General features: G+C 32.4%; 1 protein-coding gene across 1 annotated transcript; it reads left to right on the forward strand.

Moving 5' to 3' along the window:
* The first annotated feature begins 4,520 nt into the window (after window positions 1-4,520).
* On the forward strand, window positions 4,521-25,863 carry LOC134711036 (uncharacterized). The gene is made up of 6 exons (XM_063571464.1): window positions 4,521-4,816; window positions 5,775-5,964; window positions 21,842-21,917; window positions 24,004-24,155; window positions 25,067-25,255; window positions 25,378-25,863. Exons 1-6 carry the CDS (start codon window positions 4,521-4,523, stop codon window positions 25,861-25,863), a joined length of 1,389 nt encoding a protein of 462 aa, XP_063427534.1.
* Window positions 25,864-26,240: the final 377 nt, after the last annotated feature.

Genomic DNA, 26,240 nt, shown 5'->3' on the forward strand with positions numbered 1-26,240 from the left:
TTAGAAGTTTAACCAAATTTTTTAACATGTATAACATGTGTGGTAACATTTATAACAAGTATAATATTAATATTATATTAAATCTGGCATGAAGTATTTTAAGCATTTGATAATTAATATTGAGAGACTTATTTTCTAAATGAATGAAGGTCATCTTCAATTATGAAGTTCTCGGGTCTGCTAATAGATCAATGGTCGAAAGGTCGATAAGGTGTTAACTCAAACACATCAAATGTACGAGCCTTTACAATTGTCCACGACCTCTTAGATAAAGAGGAGCAGTTGCTCTTAGAAGAAATTAACAAGGATCTATTTAGAAATGTATCTCAAGGTAATATAGCAGATGCTTGTTATGCAGTCATATTCATTTTAACCGAAAAAATTGTTATGTGACAGATGAAAAACGTTGAGCATACCAGTTTGTCTAGTTATCTTGTGACTGATGACAAGCACTAGATACTTCATGGTAGAGAAGAGGAACACGGTTGAGAAAATTCCATTATTCCTCCTTCTTATAGCTTCGTTTATAGTACTTCAGGTCTGTAAGAGAGAGGTGAAAGATACCAAAGGGACATTCAAATTCATGTATCATACCACATCTTCTTAGTTTTATATTATCTCCTAATATATACGAGATATGGTTATATTTTCAGGCTGAATGTGTTAGTTTTTACGCTAAATCAAAACTTTAAAATGGGGTGTATAAATTGTACATAACAGAAAGTATGCTTCTATATATCACGGCCGACACTCGGCTAACCGAGAGATAGGTCGGTTAATCTATATTGAGTATGCGGCTATATCGGCGGTGGGTATGTTAATCGGGTTGGCTAAAGTCTGTTAATCAGGTGTTATCGTGAAAATCAGTGCAAGGTCAGCATATTTCAATGTATAACTTTTTAATTATATTTATATCATAAAAACTATTCCTGTCTGACAAAATGACTTGGAATACTGAATCCAGTGGTGTAATTATTTTTTTTCTAGCTTCAATAAACGATCTATCAAATGAAAAGGCGAGTTACTCATCAATAAATTTATACACATTTTACACACACAAAATGTACACAAAAATGACAAGTTGGTTGAGTTTACTTGCATGCAATCTTTTGAACATCGAAAAAAGACTGGCATTATGTTTGTTCACCATATTAACATCAATATGTGAAAAATCTACACGAAAAACTGTATTTTGGTGACATAAATCAGTTTTTAATAAAAAAAAAAATATGGTCTGTTAATGGGTCGGATGTATAAAACTCGGTCTGTTATTGGTCTGTTAAGAGTTATGAATGATATTACAAGTTTAATTAAAGTTATATGGGGTGTTATCTGAATAAAGATATAGGCCCCAATATTAGTGGCTAGAATAAATGGAAACAACGCTTCAACAATGAAACATAAGTTTAGAAAATGGAATCTGAAAATTGATAAAAATGATTTTAAAAAGTGTAAAATCAGAGTAATATTAATTTCATCAAAGAATGGTCGCATATATCATGTGGATTCTGTTTCATTGATACCTTGATCATGGATATGAATGGCACCAATTAGTCGTTTACATAGTTAACAAGTACATAAATCAGAAATAAACTTCGTAATGTTTTGATTTTTTTTATCAAATGAACTGAAATATGTTTATAATTTGCATACAAATATAGACAAACCTTTCAACATCAACCTTTCTCTACACCACCTTGAAGGTCATTCGATAGAAAAACAAGCACGTTTGCGGACTGCGAGTCGGCTAAATGACTTACGATATCATAGGAATACATCATTACTCGAAAAATGAAATTAATATTAGGCATTTATTGTGATTTACAGGAATAAAAAATTGTCTTGTTGTTACACATTAAATCAACACCCAACACTAATATAATTTTTTTTTACTAATGTCTATTTCTTGTTTAGAACCACGGTTTAAACCTTGGTACAGACATTTCCTTAGGCGGCTGAAAATGAGAATGATGACTCGATAGTATCATACAAAGGAAAATACACACCGGGAATAAACTTCTCATAGATAACAGGATTGAAATTTGATATTTGCGCCTTATATTTACGCCAGACACGCGTTTCGGCTACGAAAAACTCACCAGTGACGCTCAAAAAAATGTTTAAAAGGCCAAAAACAAAGTTTAAAAGCATTGAGGAAATACAACTAATACCGGCGTCACACATCAACGTATAGCTCTGGCGTGTTAAAAATCATTTACGCTGCCAATATGCTTTAAGGATGTTCGCTGCTCAGTTTCAAAATAAATAGCTTTTCATGAAACTAGTTTATATTGGTACGGGATTAATTAAGGTTTCAAAAAAGGAAAAAAAATATAGGGGTCAATGTGCTCGTTTTCGAGATATTAGCCATTGGAATTTTGGCGGGAAAATGTACTCTCTTGACTTTTCATAGCTTTATCATTGACCAGTCAAGGGCCTCAAATACTATGAAAAAATAAATAAGATTTTATGAGACTAATACAAATGGCTTATAATTATACATTTTAAAGATTTATAAAAAAAAAAATTAGGGTTCATGGGCAAATTGTTTTAAGGCATTCAAATGGATAAAACCAGAGGATTCCGAAAATCTGACAAAAATTCTAAAACATGACAAGCAGACATCCTTAAGCGTGAATTGGGCGTACTAGAAGCGTACCTCAGGCTAAACGTTTATCCGGCTTTCAAGAAACGTATGTTGGCGTATGGTGTATGTTTTTATGCTGCATAAAAATTTCCTCGGGTTGTAGCGTTACGTTCATCAAGCGTATTTACTTTCCTTCAGTGGATAAAGGTATCGGGGGAGTGTTGATATCTTATAAACATGTTTATCCCCTCCGAAATGATGCGCCTGTCCCAGGTCAGGAGCCTCTGGCCTTTGTTAGTCTTATATGATTTTTAATTTTAGTTTCTTGTGTATAATTCGGAGTTTATTATGACGTCCATTAATTTATCACTGTACCAGTATGCATATTTTTTTAGGGGCCAGCTGAAGGACGCCTACGGGTGCGGGAGTTTCTCTCTTCATTGAAGACCCATTGGTGGCCTTTGTCTGTTGCCTGTTCTTTGGTTGGGTTGTTGTCGCTTTGACACATTCCCCATTTCCTTTCTCAATTTTACCTTTGTATTTCGACGTACTTCAAACTTATGCAACGCGCTTTGAACGATTGCTAAGCGTTCCTATGACGTGCAACTAACGTATACCGACTTTGTCAGCTTTCTCTGTATGTTTGGTGCACGCTGGTCTATCCGCCAATGTGTGACGCCGGCATAAGGTAATCTATTCCTAAGGTAGAAAAGCCTTAGTATTCCAAAGAAAACGCATGGAATTTAACTAGCTGATATGCAACACATGACAGATTTTACAGACTTTAAACAGACAAAAAAATAATGCTGATTGATAACTTGGCGTAAATAATAAATTCATGCGAATTGGAGCGGCCAATCAGTCCATCCATATTACGCTAATTTGAAGTGACACACCCTTTTAATGAAATGCAGAGAAACAAAATTAAAATAAAAGTGCTCTTTTTATAAGGATACTGTTGCACCGTATTGTAATTTTTTCGTCATAAGTACATCTCATTGTTTTCAATGTGAAAATATAAACTCAAGGTAGTAAGACTATTGTCGTGGCTAAATAACTCTTAACTGACACGATTTAAATTGTCCAACCCATTAACAGACTGTATTCCCCTAATATTCATTAAAATGTGATATAACTCAACTTATATAACAATTATGAAATATTTATCAATGACAATTGATCTTTTAGAACCAAAGTACTACTTTGTGTCCTTTAAATCATATCTTAAAATGGTTTTTGGCCTTTTATCTAAAATATTGCTATGCGTACAAGCATAAAAACCACATACTTGCACGACGCCTTTTTGTTTTACTTAAAATTGCGCAGGCTATGCATTTTTTTAAAGGTGGAAAATGTTCTATGATAGATATCATTTTGTCAGACACTTTTCTTTTTTTGATGTGATTCTCATAATGTGCCAAAAAATCTGTATATATAACAGAGTTTAACATTAAATTGTGAGTTTTACTCTTAACAGACTTTAGCCAACCCGATTAACATACCCAATGCCGATATAGCCGCATACTCAATATAGATTAACCGACCTATCTCTCGGTTACCCGAGTGTCGGCCGTGTATATATATATATGGAACAATATTGTTGGCATAGTAAGAGGCCGGTACTATTTTCTTCTTTTTTTTTGTTAAATCATAAAAGTAATGGATCATTGTTTAATGAAGTTGTTACGTAAAACAGCATGATTTGAACACTCGACTCTATGATGCGAACATTTCTCTGATATTGCAAAAGAATATTTTTACAAGGTTGGCCCCGAAGCCGCATGAACGGTTATGCGCCATTATGAATAAACATTCTTATAGTGAACCTGTAAAGAAAACTTGAGTAAAAATACATTTAGGTTAAAATCAAATATCTAAATCATGTGTGAAAAAGTCGCACTGTACATTATCATTAAATAAATAAGCTTAATCAATGTTTAACTGTTACACATTACATTTTGTATTACATCAAACAAATTGTCACAATGCACATCATCAAAAAATATTTCTTGTTATTGTTACAATAAGTCAAAGTATTCGTTGTTGGGCGATTTCTGGATGTCCAGTATATGGGTGCCAACCGTCTGGAACATTTTCTTTTTCACTAGAGCTTCCATCGTCAGAACCGAAAGTTATCTGGAACAATACGTTCGGACCTGTATGGAACTCTTTAGGATGTGTTGGAAATTGTAATAAAATTGTGTGCCTTTACAGAGGCCTAAGAATACAGTAAGCAATGAATCATTCAAAAACAATAAATGTTAAAATAGATTTTAATAGAAGCCAAAGTATTTTAAATCATAAAGTTGTTTTCAAAATGTTGCCACAATGACGTAGTGGTATCACGAGTCAGGTTTATATGGTAACGTTACCTACATGGCGTTGTACGTTTATGTTCGATCTAGGAGTTTGACTGTCCCTCTGGTATCTTTCGTTCCTCTTTTACATATCACGAAAGAAAATAACTCTCAAATTTGCATTGTTCAATCTAGCCTCGATACTATTTATGCGTAATTTCTACTACAAATGGGTGAAAGTAATCCGAAGTAGTTTGTAATTTTTTACTTATTTTATTTTACTTAAATATCGAGACTATATATGTTTCCGTTGACTAACATATAAAATATACACAGCATTAGAATTATCCTGTGGATGAAAATGTGTTACAACCCCGAGGACTAATATACCGGTTTTTCGGGATGCATAAATCGCAGCCACTCTGAATTAAAAAAGTAGTTGTTCTAATTTCTTTGAAACGTTCGAGGGGGGGGGGGCGGGGGGGGGGGGGCGATACTCCCACTATTGTTGATTTTTGGCATTTACGCTAAATATAAAAAAAAACAACATTGATTCTACAGTCAGATAGTGCCAAAAGAATAGTTATTAAAATATAGTAGTCTTAGCAGAACTAGGGACATTTTTCACAACCTCTTTCTTACATAAGAAGACTGACAATATAAATCCTTTACTTAATGAAGCAAAAAGCACATTATTCATGGATCGTATGCTCTATATACATGTGCCATGCATATTTCACCAAATCGTTTTATTTTGTTTTGTCAGTAACAAAACATGTTTATATATGAAAATACATTTATCGTTATAATTAAATTCATATCTAATACATAAACTATCGATTATATCTTTTTAGATACTCTTTTATAAACAGAGATTTATTACATTTTAGAGGCTATGTAGCTATAGATAAGTCGAGTGGAAAACAGATATGGTACGCCGATGCTCTTTGGAATTTAACACTTCCGGTTATGGACATGCAGGGTGGTATTATTTGGACAGATGGTCATACTATGGTAAAATATGAGGCGAACGGGACTCAAGTCAAACCGTCAATACCTATACCACCATTTCTGTATCCTGTATTTAGGTAATTATTCGAGATGAGCAAAAGCTATTTGCCTTGTTTATTGGTTCACCTAACTTTCGGTTATATTCCTTGTTGATGCCTTCATAGGTTCGGTACACACAACTTTCAGTTATTTTCATTATTGATGCCTTGTTCATAGGTTCACACAACTTTCTGTTATATTCCTTGTTGATGCTTTGTTCATTGGTTTACATTACTTTCAGTTATATTGCTTTATGATGCCTTATTCATAGATTTACACGACTTTCGGTTATACTCCTTGTTGATGCCTTGTTCATAGGTTTACACAACTTTCGGTTACTCCTTGTTGATGCCTTATTCGTCTATTTACACAACTTTCGGTTACTCCTTGTTGATGCCTTTTTCGTCTATTTACACAACTTTCGGTTTCATTCTTTATTGATTACTCATTCACGAATTTTTAATTATATAAAATGTACAGTAGAATATAAACAATGTAGTGTGCATTTGGTTATTTGTAAATAAATAGTCAATTCAGGAGATAATATTTCAGCTATAGTAACTGTTTTCTATAGCTTTCTTGTTAAAAGTGCTACAAATTTTGATGTATTCTAGAGAAAAGAGGGTAACATTGTTGGAGTGAAATAGTTTAATTTAGTATCGACTGAGTTTCTCATTAAGTTGGAATTAAACACGAAAGCATGATGTGGTTTATCCTTCTAGTATAGATAACGATATCAAATTCATTGACATGTTGCTCTGTGTGTTACTCTGTGATGCTCCTATCTCAGCCCATAGTGATTCCTTGTTTCGATCATTTGAATGTGTTGTTTTCTTAGCCCTTAGTTATATATTTTACCCTACACTGTAATGTGTTGTTTTGAATATAACTGAGAGAGGGTCTTTTCTCGGCACAACGTGATATCTTGTCTCCACTATTGAAATGCTAAATACTTTCAGTTCCATGAATGCCAATAAGTGATAATTTGAGATGAGAGGATCTTTTCTCAGTGAAAGTGATATCTTCTCCACCATTGTAATACGTTGCAACGGCTCTCAAAGATATAAATATACACAATTACTTCCTGTAGAGTTAAGTTTTTTGTTGAGAACATCCGTATTTTGTTGATGAATGTAAGAAGATGTGGGATATATATATATATAAGTGCCAATGAGACAACTCTCCATCCAAGTCACAATTTGTAAAAGTCAACTATTACAGGTCAAAGAAAGGAACATGAATACAAAAAATTGTCAAAATCTATCAAATGGCAGTTTAGACTTTAATAATTTGTTATTTTGTCATATATTTAGAAATAAGCCGTATTGTTGATAGAAGATGAAAGAACACAAACGAAACTGATATACCGGAATTTTGAGTTAAGATTAAAGTATCCTTTATAGGTGTTTGTATGTAGCATAAAGTCACAATTTCTGCTCCTTTTATTTCTTCCCTCATTTTCCGTTGGCAACCTAATTTTCCGTCGTTAAATATTTCTGAACAACCTTGCACAACTAAGATACTTCCTACGGAAGCGTACGGAAGTGTATTGGGGACATAGAAAAAATAAAATTGGCAGTGAATTCTTTTTTCAAAGTCGAAATTTTGACATTTAAAGTCTCAAAATTTCGACTTTCTTATCTTGAAATTTTGACTTTCTAAAATCTTAAAAAATTTTCAAAACTTGAAATTTCGACTTCTTTTAAACTCAAAATTTCGACTTTTGTTAAACTCGAAATTTCGACTTTTTCTAAACTCGAAATTTCGACTTTTTCTAAACTCGAAATTTCGACTTCTTTTTAACTCAAAATTTCGACTTCTTTTAAACTCAGAGTTTTCGACTTTTCCTCAGTATTTATACGTTTGCTATTACCACATTCACAGTCATTTATACAAGCGAGGTGGAGAGCCATTTACACCATAAACTTCATAAGCATATTTTAATAAACTAAACCATTTTAAAGAGGTTATTTTAGATAGAAAATCTTGTTCTTTCCGAAGAATGAATAAAATATGTTTCACGTTTAAATACATATTTCAAGTCTGGACTTCAGATATGTGTATCAAGACAACCCCGCTATTCCAACACACCTTTATTACGACATACTCTATTTCAACAGTCTAATATATACAAGGGTTAATAGTTGTGTTATAAGAATGCAAACTTCCAAAACTTGAAAACTGAGCAGATCATTGGTCGTTCTGAATATGCATGGCATTTTTGGCTACTTGATTTACCATGATTGTTTAAACAAGGCAAAGTCAGTGACTTGCTATTGGGATACCAAACAGGCCTTTGAAACTGTGATGCTAAATGTCCTAAGATCTGACGATCCTATGACAGTGTCCTGGAAACTAAAACATGGAGTATGGGGGGAATTCTGTCAACATGCAGGTTCTTTACGAATGATTTCTTCAATATCAAATGCTAACCCATATCTCAATTTAAGAACAAAATAAATTTCTAAATATAAATTGCCAAAATGTGTGGATGACGTTTTAATAATTTGCGTCCATGTCTACTCCTTCTTAAATTGTAATAACTGTGTTTGAATACTAACATCAAAGTTTTAAATGTTCTTAGAAAAAGTCAAAATTTCGAGATTTCAACAGTCGAAATTTTGATATCAAAGTCGAAATTTTGAGTTTACAAAAAGTCGAATTTTGTGTTTACATAGAGTCGAAATTTTGATTTAAATAAGTTGAAATATCGAGCTTAAAATAAGTCGAAATGTCGAGTTTATAATAAGTTGAAATTTCGAGTTTTTAAAAAGTCGAAATTTTGAGTTTAAAATAAGTCAAAATTTGGAGTTTTAAATAAGTCGAAATTTTGACTTTTTATAAGTTGAAATTTCGAGTTTCAAAAAAGTCAAAATTTCGACTTTTCAAAAAGTCGAAATTTCAAGATTTTAGAAAGTCAAAATTTTAAGTTTAAGTCAAAATTTCGAGATTTGAAAAGTCAAAATTTCAAGTTAAAGTCAAAATTTCGAGATTTGAAAAGTCAAAACTTCGACTTTGAAAAAAAAGTTCACTGCCAATTTTATCTTTTCTATGTCCCTAATACGCTTCCGTAGAAACACGTTTGGGAGTGTTACATATATATAACATTTAGCAAATTTATAATGAACGCACCGAAATAATATATATCAGATATGCTCGCAACGCATGCATGGAAGACTTTCTTTATTGAAAACAATGAAACTAACTTTTGACAAAGATAAATCATACTGTCCTCGCTCAGATTGATTCGACAAAACTTGGCCTGTGCATTTTTGAATCTCCTTTTTTTATACAAATTAGACTGTTGGTACCGTTTTCCTGTTTGAGTGGTTTAACACTAGTAATTTGTTGGTTCCTATTAAGCGTGGTGTTCGCTGAGAGTCAAGGATCCGTGTTTAAGGCCCTACTTTGATCTATAATGGTTTATTTAAAACAAACTATTACTTTTATGGAAATTTCTCTCATTCGAACTCATGCACCATCTGCTTAATATATCTATAAATCTAATATCAGATAAACCTCTTATAAATAAACTGCTTTCCTGTCCTTCAAAACGTCATTTGGGTGCTGAATCTTGTGTTAAGTGCAATATGAACAAACACACTTCTAAAGCTTTAAAGGTAACGACAGATATGATGGTACAAGAACGATTAAGTCAATAAAAATACCAAATAAACAGCACTGAACGATCTAAATGTATAAATACAGAAAAAATATATACACATTCATAACGTCAACAGATAGTTACATCTTATTCATTTGTTTTCTAAACAATTTTTTAGTATTCATTGAAGAAATGAATTTATAACAAGCGATACGGATTGTTATTTATACGATCGATTACTAGTAAAAAACGCAAGTCAAATATATGTGGTAACAAAGCAACGGAACGCCCTCACGGTCATCGCGATGTAAAAGAGCGTCCAGGCGGCGAGTTGATTATGTTCATAGTGATATCGATTTACCAACGGGGAAAGTCTTTGGTGTAAAAAAAGAACTGTTTTCCTTCTCAATATTTTTTCTATGTTAATAATAAATACATTTTCTGTTTGACAAGATTTTTGATTTTCGTTGTATCTGAAGTTGTTCAATTTATAGTCTGAGGCTACTCAGTTGGTATCTTCAAAGTTCAGGACATCAGCATTTGTACATTTTAATTTGTTTGGAATATTTATTTTACCATTTGAATATTTATTGTTATTTGGAGCTGTATTGGATTGGACTGTTTGAAAGAATGTTTTTAAGTATTCATGATATGTATTGTCCGCAACGAAGTTGTCGGTGCCATATAGCTTTACCCTTGTTCGAAATTCCGTAATTCCGAAAATCCGTCATTCCGTAACACATCATTATACGGATTTTTTTTTAAACGCCTTCATATATTGGGCTGATTTTTGTTATGTGAGTTAACCATGATGAGTTACAGATCAAGTTTAAGTTTTTTTCTGCTTGGCTAATTTTTGCCGAAATAACAGACTATGGACTTTGAAAAATTGTTAAAAATTATACAGACTTTTTTTTCTAAATGCTTTCAGGTTTTGGACTGATTTTTTTTTGTATGTGAGCTAACAATGATGATTTGCAGATGAAATTTAAAATTGTTTTGCTCCGCTAATTTTGGCCAAAATTAAGGTTATTATAACAACTTCGAAAATTGTTGAAAATCACAGTTATACTGACTCTTTTTCGATACGCCTCTAGATTTTGAGCTGATTTTTGACATGTGAGACTACCATCATGTTTGTGTCCACATTTGTTATTGAAATTGCAGATTTTTCAACATTTCAAGACGGGACAATTCGTGTTGCTTTGACATATCTAGTTTTTGTCTGTTTCGATATTACCCATGTGGATAGGCTATAACAGTGTGACCTCAAGGGCAAACCCAGCCGTTTTCAAAAGGGGGTTCCAAACCTAGGATAAGGGGGTTGGGTCCAAGCATATGTGCCAATTCAAATGCATTGATCGGCCACTGGACCTATATTAGAATCTAATAGGTTGGTACATGTAGTCTATTACAACCGCATTTAAATTCTACCATTGCATCATCACTTCAAACAGAATAAGTCGGTTAAACCATGTGATTGAAAACAATAGACTGAATAGGTTATTAACACTTTCAAATATCAATAGGGTCAAGTAACATTTTCAAAATGATAAGATCGTGTAAGCGTTAATTTTGTTACAGATACGAAATTTTAGTGATATTGATTCTCAAACATTAAGCCGGTCATGAACTAAGTTTGTGAATAATGTTTGCAGTTCTTTTGACATGCATTGTGACGTGTCATCGTATTAATTTTATATTAGAAAACTATAGCAGTTATATAAGAAAAGTATCGCATTCATAAATTTTTGATATTAAAAAAATATCGCTATGATATAAAACAAACCTCGCATTGATATTTTATGCCAAGTTGTCGGTGCCATTTAGCTTTACCCTTGTTCGAAATTCCGTAATTCCGAAAATCCGAAATTCTGTAATTTCGAAATTCCGTCATTCCGTAACACATCATTATACGGATTTTTTTTTTAAACGCCTTCATATATTGGGCTGATTTTTGTTATGTGAGTTAACCATGATGAGGTACAGATCAAGTTTTAGTTTTTTTCTGCTTGGCTAATTTTTGCCGAAATAACAAACTATGGACTTTGAAAAATTGTTAAAAATTATACAGACTTTTTTTTCTAAATGCTTTCAGATTTTGGACTGATTTTTTTTTGTATGTGAGCTAACAATGATGATTTGCAGATGAAATTTAAAATTGTTTTGCTCCGCTAATTTTGGCCAAAATTAAGGTTATTATAACAACTTCGAAAATTGTTGAAAATCACAGTTATACTGACTCTTTTTCGATACGCCTCTAGATTTTGAGCTGATTTTTGACATGTGAGACTACCATCATGTTTGTGTCCACATTTGTAATTGAAATTGCAGATTTTTCAACATTTTAAGACGGGACAATTCGTGTTGCTTTGACATATCTAGTTTTTGTCTGTTTCGATATTACCCATGTGGATAGGCTATAACAGTGTGACCTCAAGGGCAAACCCAGCCGTTTTCAAAAGGGAGTTCCAAACCTAGGATAAGGGGGTTGGGTCCAAGCATATGTGCCAATTCAAATGCATTGATCGGCCACTGGACCTATATTAGAATCTAATAGGTTGGTACATGTAGTCTATTACAACCGCATTTAAATTCTACCATTGCATCATCACTTCAAACAGAATAAGTCGGTTAAACCATGTGATTGAAAACAATAGACTGAACAGGTTATTAACACTTTCAAATATCAATAGGGTCAAGTAACATTTTCAAAATGATAAGATCGTGTAAGCGTTAATTTTGTTACAGATACGAAATTTTAGTGATATTGATCCTCAAACATTAAGCCGGTCATGAACTAAGTTTGTGAATAATGTTTGCGGTTCTTTTGACATGCATTGTGACGTGTCATCGTATTAATTTTATATTAGAAAACTATAGCAGTTATATAAGAAAAGTATCGCATTCATAATTTTTTGATATTAAAAAAATATCGCTATGATATAAAACAAACCTCGCATTGATATTTTAAAATATAGCAGTATCTTTGACTTATAGCCGATTTTGGCTTATCCAACAATTGAATTCCTCTCAATTGCATCCACATTATTTGCTACATGACATTAATTGAATTTGTACATCTACAGATGATAAATCGTGCATTTATGTCAAATTTATTCAACAATTCAATTTTCTCGTTTAAATACACCTTGCTTAGTATAACTTAAAATAATTCATGCTTCCGTAGAAGCGTATTAGGGACATAGAAAAAATAAAATTGGCAGTGAACTTTTTTTTTCAAAGTCGAAATTTTGACTTTTCAAATCTCGAAATTTTGACTTTAACTTGAAATTTTGACTCTACAAATCCCGAAATTTTGACTTAAACTTGAAATTTTGACTTTCTAAAATCTTGAAATTTCGACTTTTTGAAAAGTCGAAATTTTGACTTTTTTGAAAGTCGAAATTTCCACTTTAAACTCGAAATTTCGACTTATTTAAAACTCGAAATTTCGACTTATTTAAAACTCGAAATTTCGACTTATTTAAAACTCGAAATTTCGACTTATTGAAAACTCGAAATTTCGACTTATTTTAGACTCGAAATTTCGACTTATTTTAAACTCAAAATTTCAACTTTTTTAAAACTCGAAATTTCGACTTATTTTGAACACGAAATTTCGACTTATTTTAAACTCGAAATTTCGACTTATTTTAAACTCAAAATTTCAACTTTTTTAAAATTCGAAATTTCGACTTATTTTGAACACGAAATTTCGACTTATTTAAAACTCGAATTTTCGACTTATTGAAAACTCGAAATTTCGACTTATTGTAGACTCGAAATTTCGACTTATTTTAAACTCAAAATTTCAACTTTTTTAAAACTCGAAATTTCGACTTATTTTGAACACGAAATTTCGACTTATTTTAAATTCGAAATTTCGACTTATTTTAAACTAAAAAAATCGACTTTTTTTTTAAATCGAAATTTCGACTGTTGAAATATCGAAATTTCGTCTGTTGAAATCTCGAAATTTTGACTCTTTCTAAGTACTTTTAAAACTTTGATGTTAGTGTTCAAACACAGTTATAACAATTTTAGAAGGAGAAGACATGGTCGCAAAGTATTAAAGCGTCATCCATATATTTTGGCAATTTATATTCAGAAATTGGTTTTGTTCTTAAATTAAGATATGGATTAGCATTTAATATTGAAGAAATTATTCATAAAGAGCATGCATGTTGACAGAATCCCCCCCCCCTATTCCATGTTTTAGTTTCCACGCACGACACTGTCATAGGATCGTCAGATCTGAGTACATTTAGCATCACAGTTTCAAAGGCCTGTTTGGTATCCCAATAGCAAGTCACTGACTTTGCCTTGTTTAAACAATGGTAAATCAAGTAGCCAAAAATGCCATACATATTCAGGACAACCAATGAGCTGCTCAGTTTTCTAGTTTGGGAAGTTTGCATTCTCAGTGTATGGAAGAAGCGTATCGATAAAAACTTTTCTTATATCAATGAGCGATATTGTCTAATAGCAATTGTAAATATGCAGACATTCCATTCGGAAAATGTTGTTTTCGGCAACGAAAAATTAAGAAAATACTAACTTTAAAACTTATTGTTCAAATATAAACAACAATTGAGTCTAAATATACATTCAGAAGTTAGTTAGAAGCTCAAGTTTATGTCCGTGTAAAATTTGAAGTGCTGTGTTTTTCTTAAATACATAAATAAACAATGCGATGCTTTTAAAATATCAATGCGATACTTTTAAAATATCAATGCGATACTTTTAAAATATCATAACGGTGTTTTTGTAATATCTATATTAGTAATTATTAGTATTAATCCACCATTTTCAAAATTTGAAAATGCCAGTACCGATGGTAAACAATGTCGTAATCAAATAGCTAAGTATCAAAATCATTGTTCACATATATGTAACTCAGAAACGTGTCCTTCCCCCCAAACGTGTCCGATGTCCCGAAACGTGTCCACATTGACGTCACTGAACTGCAAACCATGTCTAGTTAAAAACATCGCCAAAGCGTGTGTTTTGTATAAACGCCCAAACGTGTCAATTTCTCAACAAACCACTAAACGTGTCCAATCCCAAAAACGTGTCCATGTCAAGCTTTATTTGGTTATTGCTATTCTATTAAAGTATACTAATTTTACAATTTCATTAAAAATATAGATACGGTACTTTTTTTAAACCGGCCGAAAAAACGGGTAAAAGTGAGGGCTTCCTTTCGGCTATGTCGTATGTAAAGTGTAAGCAAACATGTTTAGTAACGTTAAACTGTACAGTAAACGGATGAAAGTGTCCCTTTCTTTGCACATTAAAATTTGTATATTCTCTCTAAATATTGTAAAACACCGGCAACTGGACGATCAACAGTCTAAAGTAAATTTATACAGAACAAATGTAAAAAAACAACTTGTAACCTATGTTCCCTCTCAATATGCATGAAATACTTGCAACTGGAAATACGCAAGTTAATTTATACAGCAAATGTTAAACTATTTCGCTCTAAATATGCATAGAGTTTTGCAACTGGACAATACGCTATCAACAGTCTAGAAAGTGAATTTATACAGTACAAATTAAATTTACAATTACGGTAACCCCTTATAACCGGCATTGATCACATAACATTCATATCAATAAAAAGAATCTAGAAAACAAATGCATGAAATATTTGGCACTGGACGTTTTGTCTCTTAATCGTGTGTCTTTAGTAATGCTGGAAACCTAAAATCTATATAAAAAAAAAAACCCGGATAGCCAGTTTATGATTTGATGAGTTTTTGAAATACACACACATTCAGATGGAGAACTATTAATAAAAGTAAAAAAAAAAAAATACTGCAATAATCGGAGTAATATAAAAAAAAATCATCATCGGAGTTTATAAGTACAAAATAATTTATAAAGTCACCGATTAGTTCAGCTCTATAATTATGTGCAGGTTCGCTCTCAATTAGTTTGAGATACTTGCAACTGAACAATAAGCAATTTCAGTCAAAAATTAATTAACAATTACAGATTAGGTTTTGAATTATGATATTCATTAAAAACCTACATTAAATGAACTAATAAAAGCTAATAAATGAAAATTTTGTCACCTGTGTCCCCATCATAAAATTGCCGTAAACGTTACCTGCGATTTTATTTAGGAGATACATGTATTAACGCTAAAAGACACGAGACGTTCTGGTGTTAAATATTGGACACGTTTTGGCGAATAACATTTATCGGACACGTTTGGGGGTTATGAACTCGGACACGTTTGGGGAATATTGTACATTTCAGACACGTTTAGGGAGAAAAGACACGTTTGGGAGTGTTACATATATATAACATTTAGCAAATTTATAATGAACGCACCGAAATAATATATATCAGATATGCTCGCAACGCATGCATGGAAGACATTCTTTATTGAAAACAATGAAACTAACTTTTGACAAAGATAAATCATACTGTCCTCGCTCAGATTGATTCGACAAAACTTGGCCTGTGCATTTTTGAATCTCCTTTTTTTTATACAAATTAGACTGTTGGTACCGTTTTCCTGTTTGAGTGGTTTAACACTAGTAATTTGTTGGTTCCTATTAAGCGTGGTGTTCGCTGAGAGTCAAGGATCCGTGTTTAAGGCCCTACTTTGATCTATAATGGTTTATTTAAAACAAACTATTACTTTTATGGAAATTTCTCTCATTCGAACTCATGCACCATCTGCTTAATATATCTATAAATCTAATATCAGATAAACCTCTTATAAATAAACTGCTTTCCTGTCCTTCAAAACGTCATTTGGGTGCTGAATCTTGTGTTAAGTGCAATATGAACAAACACACTTCTAAAGCTTTAAAGGTAACGACAGTTATGATGGTACAAGAACGATTAAGTCAATAAAAATACCAAATAAACAGCACTGAACGATCTAAATGTATAAATATAGAAAAAATATATACACATTCATAACGTCAACAGATAGTTACATCTTATTCATTTGTTTTCTAAACAATTTTTTAGTATTCATTGAAGAAATGAATTTATAACAAGCGATACGGATTGTTATTTATACGATCGATTACTAGTAAAAAACGCAAGTCAAATATATGTGGTAACAAAGCAACGGAACGCCCTCACGGTCATCGCGATGTAAAAGAGCGTCCAGGCGGCGAGTTGATTATGTTCATAGTGATATCGATTTACCAACGGGGAAAGTCTTTGGTGTAAAAAAAGAACTGTTTTCCTTCTCAATATTTTTTCTATGTTAATAATAAATACATTTTCTGTTTGACTAGATTTTTGATTTTCGTTGTATCTGAAGTTGTTCAATTTATAGTCTGAGGCTACTCAGTTGGTATCTTCAAAGTTCAGGACATCAGCATTTGTACATTTTAATTTGTTTGGAATATTTATTTTACCATTTGAATATTTATTGTTATTTGGAGCTGTATTGGATTGGACTGTTTGAAAGAATGTTTTTAAGTATTCATGATATGTATTGTCCGCAACGAAGTTGTCGGTGCCATATAGCTTTACCCTTGTTCGAAATTCCGTAATTCCGAAAATCCGAAATTCTGTAATTTCGAAATTCCGTCATTCCGTAACACATCATTATACGGATTTTTTTTTAAACGCCTTCATATATTGGGCTGATTTTTGTTATGTGAGTTAACCATGATGAGTTACAGATCAAGTTTAAGTTTTTTTCTGCTTGGCTAATTTTTGCCGAAATAACAGACTATGGACTTTGAAAAATTGTTAAAAATTATACAGACTTTTTTTCTAAATGCTTTCAGGTTTTGGACTGATTTTTTTTTGTATGTGAGCTAACAATGATGATTTGCAGATGAAATTTAAAATTGTTTTGCTCCGCTAATTTTGGCCAAAATTAAGGTTATTATAACAACTTCGAAAATTGTTGAAAATCACAGTTATACTGACTCTTTTTCGATACGCCTCTAGATTTTGAGCTGATTTTTGACATGTGAGACTACCATCATGTTTGTGTCCACATTTGTTATTGAAATTGCAGATTTTTCAACATTTTAAGACGGGACAATTCGTGTTGCTTTGACATATCTAGTTTTTGTCTGTTTCGATATTACCCATGTGGATAGGCTATAACAGTGTGACCTCAAGGGCAAACTCAGCCGTTTTCAAAAGGGGGTTGGGTCCAAGCATATGTGCCAATTCAAATGCATTGATCGGCCACTGGACCTATGTTAGAATCTAATAGGTTGGTACATGTAGTCTATTACAACCGCATTTAAATTCTACCATTGCATCATCACTTCAAACAGAATAAGTCGGTTAAACCATGTGATTGAAAACAATAGACTGAATAGGTTATTAACACTTTCAAATATCAATAGGGTCAAGTAACATTTTCAAAATGATAAGATCGTGTAAGCGTTAATTTTGTTACAGATACGAAATTTTAGTGATATTGATTCTCAAACATTAAGCCGGTCATGAACTAAGTTTGTGAATAATGTTTGCAGTTCTTTTGACATGCATTGTGACGTGTCATCGTATTAATTTTATATTAGAAAACTATAGCAGTTATATAAGAAAAGTATCGCATTCATAAATTTTTGATATTAAAAAAATATCGCTATGATATAAAACAAACCTCGCATTGATATTTTATGCCAAGTTGTCGGTGCCATTTAGCTTTACCCTTGTTCGAAATTCCGTAATTCCGAAAATCCGAAATTCTGTAATTTCGAAATTCCGTCATTCCGTAACACATCATTATACGGATTTTTTTTTAAACGCCTTCATATATTGGGCTGATTTTTGTTATGTGAGTTAACCATGATGAGGTACAGATCAAGTTTTAGTTTTTTTCTGCTTGGCTAATTTTTGCCGAAATAACAAACTATGGACTTTGAAAAATTGTTAAAAATTATACAGACTTTTTTTTCTAAATGCTTTCAGATTTTGGACTGATTTTTTTTGTATGTGAGCTAACAATGATGATTTGCAGATGAAATTTAAAATTGTTTTGCTCCGCTAATTTTGGCCAAAATTAAGGTTATTATAACAACTTCGAAAATTGTTGAAAATCACAGTTATACTGACTCTTTTTCGATACGCCTCTAGATTTTGAGCTGATTTTTGACATGTGAGACTACCATCATGTGTGTGTCCACATTTGTTATTGAAATTGCAGATTTTTCAACATTTTAAGACGGGACAATTCGTGTTGCTTTGACATATCTAGTTTTTGTCTGTTTCGATATTACCCATGTGGATAGGCTATAACAGTGTGACCTCAAGGGCAAACCCAGCCGTTTTCAAAAGGGAGTTCCAAACCTAGGATAAGGGGGTTGGGTCCAAGCATATGTGCCAATTCAAATGCATTGATCGGCCACTGGACCTATGTTAGAATCTAATAGGTTGGTACATGTAGTCTATTACAACCGCATTTAAATTCTACCATTGCATCATCACTTCAAACAGAATAAGTCGGTTAAACCATGTGATTGAAAACAATAGACTGAATAGGTTATTAACACTTTCAAATATCAATAGGGTCAAGTAACATTTTCAAAATGATAAGATCGTGTAAGCGTTAATTTTGTTACAGATACGAAATTTTAGTGATATTGATTCTCAAACATTAAGCCGGTCATGAACTAAGTTTGTGAATAATGTTTGCAGTTCTTTTGACATGCATTGTGACGTGTCATCGTATTAATTTTATATTAGAAAACTATAGCAGTTATATAAGAAAAGTATCGCATTCATAAATTTTTGATATTAAAAAAATATCGCTATGATATAAAACAAACCTCGCATTGATATTTTATGCCAAGTTGTCGGTGCCATTTAGCTTTACCCTTGTTCGAAATTCCGTAATTCCGAAAATCCGAAATTCTGTAATTTCGAAATTCCGTCATTCCGTAACACATCATTATACGGATTTTTTTTTAAACGCCTTCATATATTGGGCTGATTTTTGTTATGTGAGTTAACCATGATGAGGTACAGATCAAGTTTTAGTTTTTTTCTGCTTGGCTAATTTTTGCCGAAATAACAAACTATGGACTTTGAAAAATTGTTAAAAATTATACAGACTTTTTTTTCTAAATGCTTTCAGATTTTGGACTGATTTTTTTTGTATGTGAGCTAACAATGATGATTTGCAGATGAAATTTAAAATTGTTTTGCTCCGCTAATTTTGGCCAAAATTAAGGTTATTATAACAACTTCGAAAATTGTTGAAAATCACAGTTATACTGACTCTTTTTCGATACGCCTCTAGATTTTGAGCTGATTTTTGACATGTGAGACTACCATCATGTGTGTGTCCACATTTGTTATTGAAATTGCAGATTTTTCAACATTTTAAGACGGGACAATTCGTGTTGCTTTGACATATCTAGTTTTTGTCTGTTTCGATATTACCCATGTGGATAGGCTATAACAGTGTGACCTCAAGGGCAAACCCAGCCGTTTTCAAAAGGGAGTTCCAAACCTAGGATAAGGGGGTTGGGTCCAAGCATATGTGCCAATTCAAATGCATTGATCGGCCACTGGACCTATATTAGAATCTAATAGGTTGGTACATGTAGTCTATTACAACCGCATTTAAATTCTACCATTGCATCATCACTTCAAACAGAATAAGTCGGTTAAACCATGTGATTGAAAACAATAGACTGAACAGGTTATTAACACTTTCAAATATCAATAGGTTCAAGTAACATTTTCAAAATGATAAGATCGTGTAAGCGTTAATTTTGTTACAGATACGAAATTTTAGTGATATTGATCCTCAAACATTAAGCCGGTCATGAACTAAGTTTGTGAATAATGTTTGCGGTTCTTTTGACATGCATTGTGACGTGTCATCGTATTAATTTTATATTAGAAAACTATAGCAGTTATATAAGAAAAGTATCGCATTCATAATTTTTTGATATTAAAAAAATATCGCTATGATATAAAACAAACCTCGCATTGATATTTTAAAATATAGCAGTGTCTTTGACTTATAGCCGATTTTGGCTTATCCAACAATTGAATTCCTCTCAATTGCATCCACATTATTTGCTACATGACATTAATTGAATTTGTACATCTACAGATGATAAATCGTGCATTTATGTCTAATTTATTCAACAATTCAATTTTCTCGTTTAAATACACCTTGCTTAGTATAACTTAAAATAATTCATGGAAATTATACAGCAGACGTATGTCTTGTTAAATGTCAGCCTGTTTTAAGAAAAGAATCATTACTTTATACCGAGAAATCTTCGTTCCTTCATAAAAATGTAAACATTCGTCTGAGATTTCCCACAATGCAACCCGTTGATATAAGACAATATCGCTTATTGATATAAGAAAAGTTTTTATCGTATCGCACCTTCCATAGACTGATTCTTATAACACAACTATTAACCCTTGTCTTTATATATTAGACTGTTGAATGAAAGTTTGTCGTAATACAGGTGTGTCGGAATAGCGGGGTTGTCTAGATACACATATCTGAAGTCTAGACTTCAAAATTGTATTTGAACATGAAACATTTTTTATTTATTCTTCGGCAAAAACAAGATTTTCTATCTAAAATAACCTCTTTAAAATGGTTTAGTTTATTAAAATATGCTTATGAAGTTTATGATGTATATGGCTCTCCGCCTTGCTGATATAAATGACATTTTAAGTTAAAAAGAAGTCGAAATTTTGAGTTTGAAATAGGTCGAAATTTTGAGTTTAGAAAAAGTCGAAATTTCGAGTTTCAAAAAAGTCGAAATTTCAAGATTTTAGAATTTCAAAATTTCAAGATAAGAAAAGTTAAAATTTCGAGATAAAGTCGAAATTTCGAGATTTGAAATGTCAAAATTTCGACTTTGAAAAAAAAGTTTACTGCCAATTTTATTTTTTCTATGTCCCTAATACGCTTCCGTAACTTCCTTCCAGTCAGAATATGTATGAAATATTTGTCACTGGGATGTAAGCAAGGAACAATGAATCCAGTTAGTTTTTTCAAGGATTTGTATAGTAAGATATACAACCCTTGTTTTTTTCTAGATACATGTACTTCTTTTGTTTAGCTATTACAGTTAAAGGTACATTAAGTGCTCGCAAATATTTGTATCCCTGCAACATTTGCCATCCGCATGTCCAAATCAAGGAGCCTATAATCCCGTCATTACTGTCATTAGTGTGGTAAAGTATAAATTAATGTGAATTCCTTAATTATTCATCGAAGTGCTAGGTTGATGTTGTATTGGTCATACTTTACATTTGTCGTTCATGAGTTATCTTTCTTCACTTTAAAAATGTATAGTAATGATTTTTTCTTTGTTATAGTGTACAACTTACAGAAAATGGTTACGTATATTAGTTTTTGCATCGATGGCCGGAATTATATTTGCATATGATACTCGTAAGTATTTACAGTATAGGCCTGCCTAAATATATAAAAATGTTTTTTTGCCAAGCTCGTTGTTCAAAAACTTGCAATTACGATTTGATTGGTTAAAAAAAATCAGCAGGATAAAGGACGGACCTTTTTTCAAGTGATCTTAAATTGTATTGATTTATATTCGTTTATTTTCCGAACAAACGCAGATTCCTATAGATTACGTTTTTTTTTTTAATTTTGTGTGTGTTTGTAGTTTTTTTGGTACGTTTTATGTTGATTAAACAAGACATGTTTATCTATTATAACACGTGTTACGTTGCGGTGTTAGAAATAAGAGAGCCTCTATATAGCACAGTTATTTCGTAACCGCATTTCTTTTAGACAATAAATGGAAATTTAAAAAAAAACACTTGCGCTTTCTTAATACTTTTTTCGGAGTGTGGTTAACTACTTTGAGGACAAGTTATCACAAAATTATAGAAAATTTCTAACTAAAAATTTGAAAATTTTATGTTAGAGTGTTTTGAATTCTTTTCACAGCTTCCGAAATAATCATTTTTATTCTTTTTTAATTGGATCAAATCACTACTTTATTTTGAAATTCATGACCTATTTTTTTTCATTTTAGTTTCAATCCTCTACTCGCTATTTGAGGCATAAAACAAGAAAAAAATAATTTGGAAAGGGTATAAGACAGCAATTAACACATTGTCCACACTAGAGACTATTTACACAAACTGTGTTCCCGGACCATAAACCGATGGAGCCTTTTTAATCATAGGATGCCAATTCACATGAAATTAAAGTTTGTACACTTTTCAATACATTTCCCGTTAAAGTCACCCATTAGTAAAATTTCATTACCAGAGTGGATTACTTTGAGCAGTTTTGAAGTAATCAATACATGAGCATATTGGTTGTTTGATGACCGATTCCATCATTGTTTTTATATGCTATCCCAATAGCTGTTTTGTGTTAAACTTGAGAAATGGGATGGCTTTTCTAGATACAATTCACAAACGTTATCGTTTTTACTATCAAGAAGATTATTGTCAAGGACAAAACGTTTTGATTTTATACAAAGGCCTATATGCTCCTTTATCTTTACCTGATAACCTGTATTTACCGATCCATGTATATATGATCAATGTTAGCGGGTCAAACATTTTTTTAAAGGTTTTGACCATTTCAAATAAACTTGCATAATATTTAGAGACATCTTCGCTAGCCAAGGGTTACGATCCACTCCCGCTCAAGAGAAAAGAAGTGGATCGTAACCCTTGCCTTGCGAAGATGAATTAGAGATGATTCTTTAATTCGTGCACTCTGCTGATAGAACAGCGGATATTTAAAAATTAATTTAAGAAATAGATTTTTTTGCTGTGGACTTACGTTTTCAACGTTTATGTTTACGCTTATCTTTCTTACAGACTCTTGCTTTACAAGAGCTATCGCCATTAACGGCACTCGCATCTTGGTCGAGAACCTTATACAAATTACAAGTCTTAGCCTTATTTCCCTGAACGTTGCACTTGTAACAGGTGACATACGCTCCATGACGATATACAGCGGAAATATGATTCCGCTCACCACAATTCCACCATAAAGTACAATTGTTCTATTTATTACAATTATTTCAAAATCTATGAGACCATAATCTTCGCTGTCCCTAAGATGGCGATACACCCGATTACGAGTTTCACCAGCTAAATTGCTAGAAAAGACAGAATTATCCTATCAAGATCTAGAGTGGTATTGTCTTCTGAATTGGTGATATACAGGGGGTTTCTCCGTAGCCTCCTCTTCATTTTCAAGTTTTTGGTAAGCTTAATTATTCCAATCGTGTTCAAGTAAACCCAATCTGTTGTACATGTCTGTAATAGTACCATTTTGTAAGCTAAACATATTAAATGTTTTAGTCTATTGATATTTTGGTTGAAGAGAGAATGATATTTTGAGGGAAAAACTAATGAGCAGTTATCTTTGCAAGTTAATTAACTAAAAATAGTTCATGTAATTTTCTCTATTGCTTCAATAAATAGGAAAAAGGAATATCTTTACACATTGTTATTTTCAAATCGTAATTCACTCATTTATGTTTTTATAGATGGTATACCTGTAGCTTCTATACCACTTCCAGGTACATTGGACCAAGTAAACGGTACATTTATACCTGTTTCTACACCTGCTATTGTGGAAAACCGTGTTTATGTCTTAACAGAATTTAAGCCAAGAAATGACACTGAAGCAACATGCAAGGTATTACTGTTAAAAAGATAGTAAAAATCTTTATCGACATCAATTATTTTTTGCAACAAAGCACACTATTATTGAATAAAATAGAGAATATGAGATTTAATGTATTCAGATTGCATCCCACAAACTGTCTATGTAAATGATGTAGAATCATATTCAAAACAGTGTGGTCCTGGCCATTGATTAACGACCTAAATTATCCCATTGACTGGGACAGATTAGGTGAACGTTTGTCGGTAACAATCACTGCTCACTATGTACTTGTTAAAGACACTGAATCTGTGGGGTCACCAAAGGTTCTCAACACCTAAATAAAGCAATTCGAAAAACGAATCCGGAATAATACGATGTGTTGATTTATATTAATAATATAAATCAACACATAAAGGTTATTCATGAATAGTTTTTCGAATTATTTTATTATTAAAGGCGTTAAGAACCTTTGGTGACCCCACAGTTTAAATTCTATAATAAGTAAGAAGTGGGCAATGGTCGTTACAGACAAACGTTCACCTAATCTGTCCCAGTCAATGGGATAATTTAGGTCGACAATCAATGGCCAGGACCACACTGTTTTGAATATGATTCTATTTAGCTTGCAACACTTACTTGTAAAATGTTGGTAATATAGACAACAGCAATACGTACTTGTAAGACATATCTGAAAAGTAATCCAGTTTCAAATTATGTTCAGAACTTATGGTTGTAATTGTACTGCATAAACCGACTTTAAATGAAGCTTTACGTCATATCGTATGTCCACACCCTTAAGTATATTATGATATACTTCACTAACAATTGTAATCTCATAGACACAAACAGCAGCGACTGTGGCTTTTCAAATTTTGTATACAAAACATGCAAAACAAATACACTAAAACAGATATTTTATATATCACTTTAATGTGTTACAGTCTGGAGTTGAAGGAAGGCAAGGACTTTACGCAATCGATGTATTTCCTAGAATGGCTGACAGACTTCATATATCTTGGTACTTCGACTTTGAATTGGTGTCGAAAATTCTAGTAAAACATAAGAAAGGTGTCGACACTTTAACTTTCGATTTGAACCAAAGAAAACAAATACACGAACGCAATGAAAAGGTCCTACGATTTAAATCTAGAAAACAGAAGATTGGTGGCGTTCAAGGTCATCCACTAATAATTGCCGATTCTCTACGACATTCTGTTTACGTTATTTTACCACCCCCGGTATGTAAAACCAATGCCCAAGAAGAACTTTCTGGGCTATCAAGGATAAAGGTGACAGTTCAAGTCTGACTTATAAAAGATTTATACCTGCATCCCGAATGGCAATGTATGAAACAAATGGAGCAATCGAAAAAAGAAGACAAAAGGAGGAAAAGTACACATCGAATTTACTGGCACATATAGCTTCTAGATCAAGTAGATTAAGTAAAACTACTGAAATCCAAGTTTGGCTTTTAGCCCAGAAAAACAACCTCATTTATAAAGTTCTACCACTAACTGGATCTGTGGAAACTACCATTAACTTATCCACTTTACTCGGAGGTGAAGCGGAAGTGACTTCAGACATTATGGTGTCTCGAAAAGGTGACAATGAAATAGACAGTTTAATATTCGGGGTCACAGTAATGGGGTCAATTAACCACAATCTAGTTGTGTCATTAGATGCAAAAGGTGAAATACAATGGAAAATTAAAACGCCTTATAACGTTTCTGTATTATAATCGGACAAATCGCTGGCATATCATCATCAGAAGCCGATTCGGATGATATGCTGGTTGCTTTCGGTTATGGAAGTTCATTTTCACAGTCAGTTGTTTTTGGAACACAATAAATAAACCCAATAAATAGTATGAACAGTGTTTACTTTCAAAATGATAACGAGTTATCTGATAATCGAGGAACAGGAACAGAATTACAATCTAATAGATAAAACATGTTCAATAGCATTTAGAACAGTAAAGTATACATTCTGGTTGGAGTTATTTTTTAAAAGAAATTCGTGTGCTATTTAATTCTTCAATACGATTATTTTTGTCAATTATGGCGCTCTCTTCTTGGTCGAGACATCTTCATTTATCATTTAGTCAAGTACAAATGT

Source organism: Mytilus trossulus, chromosome 3, assembly GCF_036588685.1.
Source record: "Mytilus trossulus isolate FHL-02 chromosome 3, PNRI_Mtr1.1.1.hap1, whole genome shotgun sequence".
In the NCBI taxonomy this organism is placed as follows: Eukaryota; Metazoa; Mollusca; class Bivalvia; order Mytilida; family Mytilidae; genus Mytilus; species Mytilus trossulus.